Source organism: Tubulanus polymorphus, chromosome 1, assembly GCF_964204645.1.
Source record: "Tubulanus polymorphus chromosome 1, tnTubPoly1.2, whole genome shotgun sequence".
In the NCBI taxonomy this organism is placed as follows: Eukaryota; Metazoa; Nemertea; class Palaeonemertea; order Tubulaniformes; family Tubulanidae; genus Tubulanus; species Tubulanus polymorphus.
The window spans coordinates 7723929-7737586 of NC_134025.1; the positions used below are offsets into that span (position 1 = coordinate 7723929).

At 36.2% G+C, this 13658-nt stretch overlaps 1 protein-coding gene and 1 long non-coding RNA gene across 4 annotated transcripts in view; one reads left to right on the forward strand and one right to left on the reverse strand.

The window, feature by feature from the left end:
• Positions 1 to 13658, reverse strand: part of LOC141910750 (inactive dipeptidyl peptidase 10-like) — a 99340-nt gene that overhangs the window by 46378 nt on the left and 39304 nt on the right. The window contains exon 1 of one of the 3 annotated variants that reach the window (XM_074801538.1): positions 8498 to 8675. The exons of 1 other annotated variant lie outside the window; for it this stretch is intronic. In XM_074801538.1, coding sequence (XP_074657639.1) covers positions 8498 to 8662 — 165 coding nt within the window. In that variant the 5' untranslated portion in view covers positions 8663 to 8675. Of the gene's footprint in view, positions 1 to 5596; positions 5731 to 8497; positions 8676 to 13658 lie in introns of those variants that run through there. One more of the 3 variants, XM_074801554.1, reaches the window with a different exon arrangement.
• Positions 5958 to 7233, forward strand: LOC141910773 (uncharacterized). Its single transcript, XR_012619924.1, has 3 exons — positions 5958 to 6012; positions 6369 to 6427; positions 6689 to 7233. It is a non-coding gene; the product is annotated as an uncharacterized LOC141910773 (long non-coding RNA).

A 13658-nucleotide genomic window follows, 5' to 3' on the forward strand; every position in this document is an offset into this window, starting at 1 on the left:
AGGAGGGGTGTTTATCTTTATGACATTGCATCAAACATTGTGATTAGTGTGAAACTATTCTGTCGGACATAAAACACACGTCTCGTTAAATGCACCGTGCGTTTTTGCTAAGACATTGGTAAAATGAGTAAAAACATTGTATTGAACGGATTCCTACTCGACGACCAAGCCATTTAAGAGGTCTTTATGAAAGAGAAAAAACGCTGGTGGCTTAAAGGATATTCAATCCATTAAGTTAGTTTTCTCTTGTCGGACATTCAGTGAATTCTAAAACTAAAGATAAGTCCAAACATCGATTTTCATTAAAACATAATGTAGGGCTAAAGGGTATTCATTCATTCAGTCCATTTGCTCAGCTCAACTCCTCTAAACTTTTTACGCGGAAATTACATTGTCGATATGAGTAGACGTCACGCAACCTTCAAATACACTGTGAAATTAGACAACAATATGCCCGACATATCAAGTCGATATACCCGAGCAATAACCTCCCGTTATGAGAACGTGCTATCGACATACGCTTCTGGCCAACACAACAATAATGGTTCCTATGGGAATTAGTTCGCATCCTGAAATGAAATTCATATGCGCTGCAAAGTAACAATGAATGAAGAATTTATAGCGACACAGAAAGCTTTTGACAGCAGAGTTTTCATCATATTACAGCAATACTGTGCGATATGATACAGCAGAAATACGAGGTAACGACTTCGATTGCGCAGGTCTGATGCCTCTATCTACATACGTTAGTTTCATAGGATCACATTGCGATGGGCTGGAAATTTGATTTGAGATATTACAATATGCGTATAGTAGAAGTGCAGCGGCGGAGCTGGCAAGATGGTAAGAAGCTATTAAAAGGTTCGCATTTGACATTAGGAATTTGAAAGCAGAATCAATGAACAGGAGATTTGTAAGATGGCCAGATACTAAGTGACTGTGCACTTATAGGAGCAGTACTTGGAAGATAGAAGATTCTACTGTCCCGTTGTTATCGACGTGATATTTTTTCTGAGAAATCAAGAGAATGCATCGTGGAACTCGAGCCGAGAGTTGACGTATCCTTTTTCAACGAAGGGAAAAATAGAAACTTTACCGAGGGATGTCGTCTGACAATCGCCACGAAGTGATTCCCACGCATGACGTTTAATATTTGAGAAAACCACCCCGCGGAGTAAGCTCATGTTGAGTTGCAATGATTATCAAGAAAACCGAGAATTATTTAAAAGAACTGGCTCGTAGGTGTCGGCTGCTTCTAGTTAGCTTCTTTTCGTAGTCAGCACGAACCGATAGATAGGAATTAATTATTTGCAAATACCAATATATATATATGTCTGTATGTAATCAGAAATCTTCGAAATTACGTCGATATCTTGCCTTGTATCATCTATGGTAGCGGTATTCATTTGTCAGTTGGTTTTGACAGATGTGTTATCCCAAGTGGCCTGCCACACGGTTCAGCTTTGGTCAAATATTGACAATGAAAATTGAATTCCAGCTAATTCGTTTGTCTTATCAATTCGTGCATAGATTTTTCAATTACCGCTACCACTGTCCCCAAGGACAAACCCGATAAAATGATACATATAGTTATCGAGGATCGAGGAGGTTCGTCGCTCGCAGCAAAATGTTATCAATCATAGTAACAAAAGGTGAATTTCCCACATAGAATTTGCAAAAAATTGAAAGACAAATAAAAAATTCTAGGAATAGTTATTTTTCGATTCAAAACTGATTGTCTTTGTAGAAGAATTCGAAAAATGAATGATATTTTCTCAATAATGTCTTCTTGGTTTTAGGTAGATCTTTTTCGGCGTCCTCGCTCAGATCGGTTCAGATAAAACTATCCACATGTAATCCATAAAACGCCTGTCAAAGCAGGCGGAATATTGATTATCGTTTGGCTCCTTTTTCATAATGACTTGACAAATGAATGATAATTTACAACGATATATCTAAAGAATCCCTGCAGCAATGTTATTGCAATATAATGAGAGGACATGACGCGCGCACGTATTGATTGTATTGGCATATTTAATGTTCATGAAAGAAGAGGGAATTCAATAACGTGCATCCGTATTTCGATGACTTTGTACACGAATCTGATTTCAGTATACGGCGCATTAGATCTACGAGTACGGGTATTAAATTGTCAATTGTCTCATCGATAAGTTCATATCTATTTGCGTCATATTCCATCCAACTTTGACGGATTCGATTGGATTTTACTGAATAATGCCAAGGGAGGACTTCTGTACGATTGGCACGACCTTTAGGGAACGACGCCTAATAGAAATTCATCCACATGGGCAAACCTCATTTTTGGCGAGGGATGCTTTATCGATGAAGTCATCAAACAGTTGTTTCTCGAAAAGCAATAATACTAATCAGGACATTTCGCTGCTTTGAAGCATTGTAATATTAAACCCATCAAGGGGCTCGATAACGGATTGTGTAATGAAAGAAAAAGTCACAAAAATGTCTACATGTATATCCAGTTTATAGATCAACGGAAATCAGGCGTCAACCATTCTTTCAACCACTCAAAAACTTTATATTAGTTGATAAGCGAGGCTTCCAATATTATGACGGCTCTGTTAACTTCAAATGCCAATATGTTTCGGCGGCATCTCGATGTCAATGGATATATTCGGTTATATTGAAATTTTTCCATGCTGGATGGGAATGTTTTCCGCTGTCGGCATATAGCTGATATGATGGATGGACTATCGGCACAAAGGCAGACACGAGTTCTTTTTCGCCGAGCTTAATCTTCGCGATTCGATACACCTGTTCTCCGGGATGAAATTAATAAATTATTAATCACTAAGTCTTTCCTTCGGACACAGATCCTGATTTAATTTTGCCGAGTGATAAATGCCACAGCCAGATAGAACATGATTCCTACAAATTGATACGGATTGTAGTGGGATTATACAAATCGCGAATTTTTTACATGTATCATCCAAATTCAAAAAAGTTGAACATGCCAATCCTGATTGTGCCATGTACGCTGCCCTTTTCATTAACATGCCAAATGAACTGATCAACAAACTTGGTTTTAAGAATGATTTCTCTAGCGAAGTATAGTTGCTACATGAACTGCACAAAGTGTCATGTTACTACAGTAACAGCCTCGGCGAACAAGCCAACTCACAGCAAACAAGATAACGCTTCAATTCCAAGTTAGCAAATAAAGCCGAAGCAAAATGATGAGGAGCAATTTGATGGCGGCAGAAATGTGCATTTACCCAACAAGTCACACAATAATGTTAAACACATAGAAACACTAACGAAAATCTTGGTATAGTAAAAGTGAGGTTTTAAAAAAGAATGTATTTACAGATTACTTAAGTCCGAATGTATTGAAATTCATTTAAATCTCTATTACAATCTCTATTATATTTTCTCTATACTCCCACGGAAAAAAAGTTCGAATCTAATAAACATGCACGTGCACATTCACGTAATTATATTCCATACAACGTAAAATTGTGTATACAAGACATCTGCAAATGTGAAGAGATTTTCAATAGTCACAAGTGGCACTCGTGTATATGTATCTGTGTTGCAGAAAAATTATGAATATTAATATCTGATAACGTGTAGAGATATTTACTCTTTCCAAGGCATTCATTTTGATACCTAAGAGATGAACGGGTATATGCCTACACGTAAAACCGTTTCTGGCAAAATTTCACCGGGAACATTTATCATATCATAGAAGTTCTTCTCAGAGGTAGAGCATCAAATCTACGGCTAATGGCTGTTAATTAGTAACAGTCCAAGTCCGCTAGATAGATGCCAGTTAATTTGATTAGCGAATTCTCGTAAAGTTTTAGAGACGAGATGTTTGCCCATGAGCTGGATGGAGGCAGTATAACTATGTTTGCCGATATCATTGAAGTTCGAGACTATATCGACGAAAACATCCAAAAACATCATATCATAGAAGTTATATATATATATATATATATATATATATATATATATATATATATATATATATATATATATATATATATATATATATATATATATATATATATATATATATATATATATATATATATATATATATATATATATATATATATATATATATATATATATATATACATATACACGCGTACGCGTACGCGTACGCGTATATGTATATGTATATGTATATGTATATGTATATGTATATGTATATGTATATGTATATGTATATGTATATGTATATGTATATGTATATGTATATGTATATGTATATGTATATGTATATGTATATGTATATGTATATGTATATGTATATGTATATGTATATGTATATGTATATGTATATGTATATGTATATGTATATGTATATGTATATGTATATGTATATGTATATGTATATGTATATGTATATGTATATGTATATGTATATGTATATGTATATGTATATGTATATGTATATGTATATGTATATGTATATGTATATGTATATGTATATGTATATGTATATGTATATGTATATGTATATGTATATGTATATGTATATGTATATGTATATGTATATGTATATGTATATGTATATGTATATGTATATGTATATGTATATGTATATGTATATATATATATATATATATATATATATATATATATATATATATATATATATATATATATATATATATATATATATATATATAATATATATATATATATATATATATATATATATATATATATATACGTTTATATATAGCAAATGCAAATAGATATATTGCAAATAGAAAATGCTTTCTCAATTATATAAATTAGAATTATTTTCACTTTCCCGTAATTATTGGAATTGCGGTATCGTGTCTCATTATCGCTGACTGAAACTGTCTTGCATACCTAAGTATAAGTATTGAGAGGACATCGCTTACCGTGTGTTTGTCTTTTCTCTGTTCCACCATGCCCACACCTAAGTACACCCAGGGGAAATTACACCGAATTTCAATTTGCCTTTCCCTCTCTAGTCAGTTAGAACACAGAAGTTTTCCTATAATGATGCCTCTGTCACTTGTAATTAGTTACACGCGGCGCAGGCAACGAGTCCAATTTGAAAAAAATATTTTTGATGGAGGCTGCGAGTATCTAAAATAGCAAATGTGTCAGTGACTTCAGATCTCTAAGGTTTTAGGCAACCCACTGAGGGACAATGGCTCTTCGTAAACGAAGGTAAAGGAATGTAGCTGTTTACTTCGTTCTAGATAAAATGGCGTTTTCCTACAACGGGAGGTATGCATTCCATGGAGACTATACGTTAAAACGCGTAACAGGCAAAATTCCCCCGGTAAATATCCCCCGAGGTAGAAATCCCCCAAATTCAGTTTTTAATCAAATTAGATTTACATGGTGGGGTACATATCAAACTGGACAACTGGTGATAATTACCTTTAACTTCTTAGAAAAAAGATAATCATTACCTCTATCAAGAGGGTTAAGTTTCTCCGTCTGTTTGTTTGCGTGTACATTTTATCTGATGGTAAAAATGGGCCCCCGTATTAGTACACTTCCCATGACTATTTCAGACAACAGATAAAGCACGATGGTTACCATCCACACGAAATCATTATCTTACCAATTTCGAATACATGACACCTTTGAATCTATCCCGTAATTTCGGCATCAGAATTTATACGCACTGCATACGAAACAAACTGAATTCTACTTATGAGCCATCTCCCTTGAATCACAACGTGGTTTAATACGGACGGACAACTAACAGCTGGGTGGTTTTTACACACCCTCATATCATACATCTATTCAAATATACGACTTCGGTTTTTATCGGCTGTCAACTGTAACTGATTTTCAGGTAAGTAACACGTGCGTTAGTTTTTGTGGCTATAGATAAGCTTCCACGTTGAGAAAGCGTGTTTGAATTACGTAGCATGTTGATAAGGCCATCGCTTTATCGGGATATTTTTGTTCGTTGTCGAAGCGACTTGGTGGAATGGTCTGGTCGAAACCATCGACAAACGACCGGAGAGTTGCGTACGTATACATAATCAGCGTGGTTGATTAATCGAATTATCTTTCAGGTTCAACTGCGTTCCAGATGCAGATGTACTTCTACTCACAGCCCAACTAAAGCAAATACTATGTACACATAATTGTGCAATATCAATCAATTTAAGATGATACATGACGACACATTGTTTTGAAGAAATTAACTTAATCAATTACTAATCTTAGTTTGAAATTAATCATTCGTTCTTCGTCGTATTTATTTGATAAGCTAATATATAATGTGTGCGACTAACTGTATTGTACTGTTCTCGTTAGGCGACCAATAGAAATGTATTTCACTGACTTTTTCTCGTAATAATCATTTGTAACCATGGTTTCAGTGTTGCTAAATTGCGGCAACGGGGTCTGTGAAGTGAACGCGTGACGTATGAAGTGAAAGGTAGAGTGCACTTCACATTCACTTGTTGGCCTCATAACCATTATTTCGCATGGCTCGAAAGAATTCCGAAGTGGATGTAAATGAATCATTACCTACCCCCGAAAATAATATATATAAAACTAAAAAATGTATACAACAGTTTGCCTACATTTATATAAGAACCGATAGATGAATGGTTTCATAATTATTAGGCCGATATATCCTACGCAACATTTTGAACATACGCTGTTCGGCCGCAAAAACGTCTACTCACTGTTTCAGATTGGCGATGACTGATGGCCTTCATTTGCATCATTGTCCGGTCCATTTTAGACCCGGGTTTCGTTTTTTACCCCTAAATCGTTCGAAAAAATGCCGATGGATCTAAATTTTGTAAGACTCTAGAATGATGTCAACCAGAGTTCTCAGCCACCACCATTTTCAATATTGCAATCGTAGGAAAACGACGATTTCAAATAATAACAATAGAATCAATAATTTCACTGATAACTCACAGGTAACCGTAATAACAAAATGTTGCGAGTAAATTCCGATAACGAGGACATCGATTTTAATTGATTTTCGTTTTATGTTACCAACTCTTATCTCGATACGTCAACAATGACCTAGGAAGAATTTCATTTGGTTTTACGATTTAACTGGTCATAGTATAAAAATATAACGATAGATTTCTGTGGTCGATTTTCAGTGTTACTTTAAACCTGGACTAACGAACCCATGCATATAGTAAATACACAGGCAAATGCCGCAACACCATCTCCATCAGTAGTTCATTAATGGGAATTTGTTATCAAATAAACACAAAGTCGATTCAACGAAAAATGTTCAAAAAATTAAGATAATGCTTACCTGTAGATTTCAAAAAGCAGTGACAGCAGCACATGAAAGAAGAAAAAGGAATATTATTGTTATCGTGACGTTACCGCTGTATTTTGTATATTTGTGAAGATTTTTTGTAGAAAGCTTGAAATCATAAATACAATGGATTTAAAGACAATTATTTCAAATTTTTTCAAATTGTTTGATGAGACACTTGTTTAAATGGGTATTTATGCGAGACTGGCGATAATTGCCAAAAAAGCACATCAACATAGATTGCACATTGACATATATAGCGGAGGGGATTGCTCGGATGTACAGCGCTAAATAATGTACATTTGAAACATGTATATGTATCTAACTCGTATGAAGCGTTCAGACAGCATTGTTAGAGCATTGCTCATTAGCTTGTCCCCCGGGAACTGGAAAATCAGAAAATACAAGTGGAACTGAAGGTCGCAAGTACATCACAACAACTAATGTCAATAGCGAACATGCTTTTAGATAACAAATGCATGCCATGTGTGTGTGTGTGTATGTGTTTGTGACACATTATCCGAGTCAAAAAATGGCCCACGAAAAATAGAGAATGATATATTATAAATCCGATCTCGAACGAGCTGTCTATAGAGATGGTCTTCGAAAAAGATTTTATATCCAGAAACTCGATATCATACTAAGAACATTGTATATGATATTCCAGAAACTATGGCAGTAAATTGTTCATCGGTTTTTCGATACTCATAAGGCTATCAATATTATTGGAAATAATAACAGCTATGTTCAAATAAAATGAACCTACACACGCACACACACACACACGGCTCAACTTGGAATTATCAAAGCACTCTTATTATTCGCTTTTTTAGCAAACAAAGCAATTAGTTTATTCATGCATAGTGCAATACGCTTTAAACAGCTGACCCGATTGGAAATATAGATATTTTTGTATATTTTATAACGAACGAGATTTTTGCGAGCGCTTCATGTGAAATGCAAACGGATCTGAAGCGGGTATATAGATATCATTTCAATGCAGCAGATTTTCAGAGTATTCACCTTTAATAAGCCATACGTTTCATTCACCTAAAAGGTGTTAAGAATTGGATTCTGAAGTTTCCAACCGATCGTACAAAGTTATACCTAAGAGATATTCTCTGTCACCCTCGTCTATCGTTGATTCTTTATCTTCCGGATTAGGACCTCAGCAAGACAATACCAATCAAAATGCATTACATCCTTTCAACTCACCTTTTCAGCCCCATCAGAGACGCCTACAACTTCACATCTTACTTGTGATAAATCGTACACCGAACCCTGCTCTACTCTACGCGGTTCCCTAGACTCAAATGAACCCTCTTTAACGTATTCCTCAGATTTTGCCTGGTTATACCCCGTCCCATGATGGAACATCATTTTGCTTTTGTTGCCTATGTCAGGCGATGCAACTGTGTCGTATTTTGCATGCCATTCCAGGATTTGAGTGAAACCAAAAATCACATTACCGTAACAAACATGAATATGTGGACTGTATATTGTATCTATTGAAAGGTGGAATTTGAATATGATTATCTAAAACAAATCCATTTTAATGCTTTCATCAATATGTCACGAATTTATCCACAGTTATAACCCAGTTTTTCAAGTGTAACATATTTATGAAAACTGTGATATTCGATCGTGTAAAATCTGGTCACTGAAGCAGCAGCTTGTCTGGATTCAATGCTATGATAGGTTGACAGATATGATATACTAGCAGATATCATTTCATCAAAATATATGGCACGCATATACACAGGCTACTGTATAAAATCAAATAAATACGTTGATCGTTTTCATGCAAATCAAACGTACTTTTGGTAACCTGAGAAATATTAAAACTGTTCAACCCTTCACAATAGTGTTACTAACATCAATTAGAAATATCAATCTTATCATTGACATATGCTGTTCTTTTAAGACTTCTTGTAAATTCAGGAATTTTCCTCCATATTTATTCTATATAAATATTTCCTTTATCGATAAAAGTCGTCGAATCAATACCCCTCTCAAAATGAATTCATTGTGAATTTTCTCTATTCCAATTTATACCCACTTTTTCTTCAGTTCCTGGATCAGGATCTTCGCCGGACATTTCTCTAATAATCCGATTCGACTCACTGTAATTGTTGTACTACCGAATAATCGCGATATAAATCCGACCAAACCCGCCGATGCAGCCGTACATTTACAAGTGTTCACAGATCCCGCTCGCAAATCTTACTTCCGCGTTACTATCAGCAGCCACCCATCGACCAGTACCGCGAGCAACGGTTTACAAGGTGATGGCAGCACGGCCTAAGTACGAATCATGCGGTGCAGAAACGATGATAACCGTCAACGACCGCTGGGCATAGAATCACATAAAATTCTTTATAATGCAAATCATTTGAATTATGTGGAATATTTTTCTCTATTCTTAGACAACTATAATATACAAAGGGTTCAGCGCCTCTTATTCCAAGTACAGCCAGCTGGCTAGCACTGGATCCTTCATAACCATAGTGCACTTATAAACATATATCGATTTATTAAATTGTATTATGGCTTATGAATGATAAATATACCATACTATACTATACTATACCGATTTGATTATTATCAAAATGTGGCATTCAATCAACTGGTTAAAAATTTGATTCAACCGATGTATCTTATATTCTAACAGTAAAACACCAACGTAAATAGCGTTATTCAATCTAAATAGCTCGAGAGATTGCTTCGGAGAAGAGTTCATAAAAAGCAACATGAATTGAATTTGAAAAATGTATATACAAGACTATTGATGAGAAAAGGTAGTGATAAATAAAAAACGACCGAATACGATGCCCGCTATCAGAGAAGAAACGACTGTACGACAACATGCCGGGTAGTTCGTTTCAGTGACCAGATTACGAATCAGACGTCTTGGAACGCATCCGAGTAAAGTCATTTCGTCACAATGGTCCCAAGTCATCGACTTAGTAACTTCGGAGCAATTAATTTTGATAAATCTCCCATCTTTTCGGGTTTTACTCCCGAGTAAGCGACGCAGGGGAAATAATTTTGTTTAGTTTTATCTTTTTTTTAGTTAGAAACTCCGAGTAGAACGAAATCGACTAATGAATACACATAAATCTGGAGTTACCACTTAGTTATATATGGAAAATAACAAAGAAACGATGAATGCATCCGTTGTATGAATAATCATGAATAGATGTCAGAAATGTTAAAAGGTTTGCCTTTTGACTTGCAAGTATTAATCATCAGATATTCCAAACATTTATTTTCAAGTTTGAGCTCAAATTTATTTCACGGAAAGTATAATGACATGCTATATACAGAGATTAAAGGAGAGAAAAAATAAACAAACAGCAAAACAAACAGCGAAGTCAAAGGTCCGTGTAAGCGCCGATCTTAGCAGAAAATAAGTCGTCAACGTCAACTTCTCATCAGCAACATTATTATGAACATTATTAATTCTTTGAATATGGCATAAATTCCGCCAGTAACATTCACTGACGAGAATCGTATGTCTCTTGGTCTACAGTATTGGCGACAGTAACAATAACGACCTAATTATCTAGGGCGGAAGTCTCGCCAAACGAACGCATAATTCACGCGTCGAGATACTATCAATATTCTGTCTTTTACTGGATTAGGCGCTTAACTCAACGCGCAGTCTCTCACTGTGCGAGAATAGAGGCATTAGAAAGGCTTCACGGGCAACTCCTCGGCGGGTTCTCCGAAGGGATTTTGTTTCGTATAGATATGCACAAACGGAATTCTACCGAATATTATGAGATACGGTCCTAATGGGTCCAATACGCGTGCAAGACTATACATGTATATCCATACCATACAGATAAACATATTCAGTTCTACGGCTAAAGAACATCTCTTGGAATTATTTAGGTATCAAGTTTACATATATTCTTGTTTTTGATTATGTAGTCATGTGATGGCGCTTAGTTATGTGTCATTTGTTTATTTCATTATGATTTGAAGGGAACAACGCTACGAACTAATGAAGGGACATTGTTTCGAATAATGTTCGCATAATGAAATACTGTAGTTGGTTGACTTGCCGATCTCTGGGGTCCGTATGAAAAATAATTCTTCAATATATATTCCCCAGTCATTGCGTTACTGTCGTAATACGAAATTCTGATGTCATTCGATATTCCCAAGTTGACATCATGGATGATTATATAACGCAAACCTACTACATAATGTCAATTTAGAAATCTTATCAACAGCCATATCGATCATCGCCTTTTTTAAGCTTCCTTATCCTGACTGATCGGTGCTGTCTGTCAATTTCTTCACTGGCTCGACTGCGGATGCGACGATCGACGCGTTATTTTGACACTGCGTGTAGAGAGGTAAGTATCTATGTAAATATATCGACGTGTGAAGTGACGCCGAATGCGGAATATAATGGAATTATCGACACAGAGTAACTGTGCTCGTTTCATATAAGGTTCCACTTTCAAATGAATATCCGCCTCGACGAAACGTTTAAGTATCGTTTCAGAAAATACAGCTGCTTCTGCAAAATCGTCTACTAAAAATATCACGGTGATCTGTTGTCAGTTGACTTTGTTTTCCCATTGAGTTATTGAGGCAATCAGGCAGCTGTAATGGTCAACTATTGACATGCAATATTTATTAGCGGAATGCTAAGCTTTCCAATCAGCGAATGATACTCTATAATACCAACCCTCGGGTCGTTATCGTTGAAAATTACTAATCTATTTCCAAACAACTATTCCGAGATCTTTCCGGGCATAGACGACCGCTTTAACGCGATACGAATCTAGAGACGGTGTTTTGCTTAGATTATAAGTCAATTTGGCTCTTCGAAGTCCGTAATTTGCGGGCACAGAAAATATAGACTACAGTTCGAGGAAATTATGCCATGTCAGAGCAATGATGACGCTAGCCGGAAACGAAACATCGTTCATTTTCTCTGGGTCGTTTTTAACTGATCGCGCAACTGCCTGGATTTCTAGACTAGCGATCGGTTGGAGGCTGCCTTTCACCGGCAAACGAGTCGGTAGCTGCGGGCACGATTACTACGTGTACTACTAGTAGGCGAGGGAAACAGCGTGATGATCGATTATTCGAAATATATGCGGCAACCGAAAGTAGACGGGGTGACGGAGTTTTTAGACGAGAACAACTGTAAATGACTTATCGTCGGAATTTAATCAACTTCTCAATACGCTAATCGAAAATGCAATAAACGAGAACACCGATTTATAACTCGAGAATATTTCTTCCCTTGAATTAGCATTTTTCTTCTTTTTAATACCGAGTCTGAGTTGAGATATAACTCCTATGGGAATAACAAAGAACAAAAGCTATACGACTAAGAATAACGACGCATTTTTCACTTGGATAGATATGAATTTGTTGAATTTCAGTGGCTCGATAAACAGAAAAAGAACTAAGAGTAATTCAGATGATGAGTAAAACTTGAATTGCTTTGTCGGAAGTAGATATCGTTTTCCTTGAGGACAGAGGGCAGGAACACTTAGAGTTGGGACATAAAGGAATATACGCGAATGCCTTGGAGAGATACGTGTATAGTCGAAATGATTTTTGGGTGGTGGTCTCTTTCTATAAATAGATCTTTTCGATGAAGATCGATGAAATATGTCAATAAATTTCGTATTACTGTGAAGTTTATAATCGGAAAATCCTCGAGGGTTGATGCTTTCTTTCCCCGCTTGCCAGGGCACCGCGCTGATCCAATTCCTGTACGTTTACGCATAGAACTATAAGCTACGTTTCGTGAGCGGAATTTTTTCTGATATCACATGGAACGACAGTTCTTGTAGACTGTGCACTTAAAATGATTAAAACATTTCAATAATCGTTGATTTGTTTCCGCGATAAAAGATTAGACGAGACGCGACTCGACTCCGGGCGTCGCGGCAGAAACCAAACATAGTCGGCGATCAAATGACTTATCTCCAGTGACTGAGATTCTGCAGCCGGATTTAAAGTCAGAATGTAATTGAATTTAAATGGAAGTCGAGGAGTAAATCTGCCGCCTACTAAACCAAGAGATTCGTTATTGACTTACTTAACTACATCTAAACGACGTCATGCCGTGGCGGTTTCTGTCGGATTCGAAAAACGAAATTAAATGCCAAATCAATCATTACATTTTTAGGGTAAATTCTCATTCACTTTGGTAGTAAACCCGATAAATCAATATGACGTCACGTGCTCTGACGCAATATATATGCCAATCAAACTGACATCGTTTGAGCCGCCCGCCATTGCGAGTGGTACAAAAATGTGGTTAGCTATCTTTTCGAAGGCATCTCTCCCCCACGGCAATGATTGGTTTAGTACACAGCTGCCTTTCCAACCAGACGCA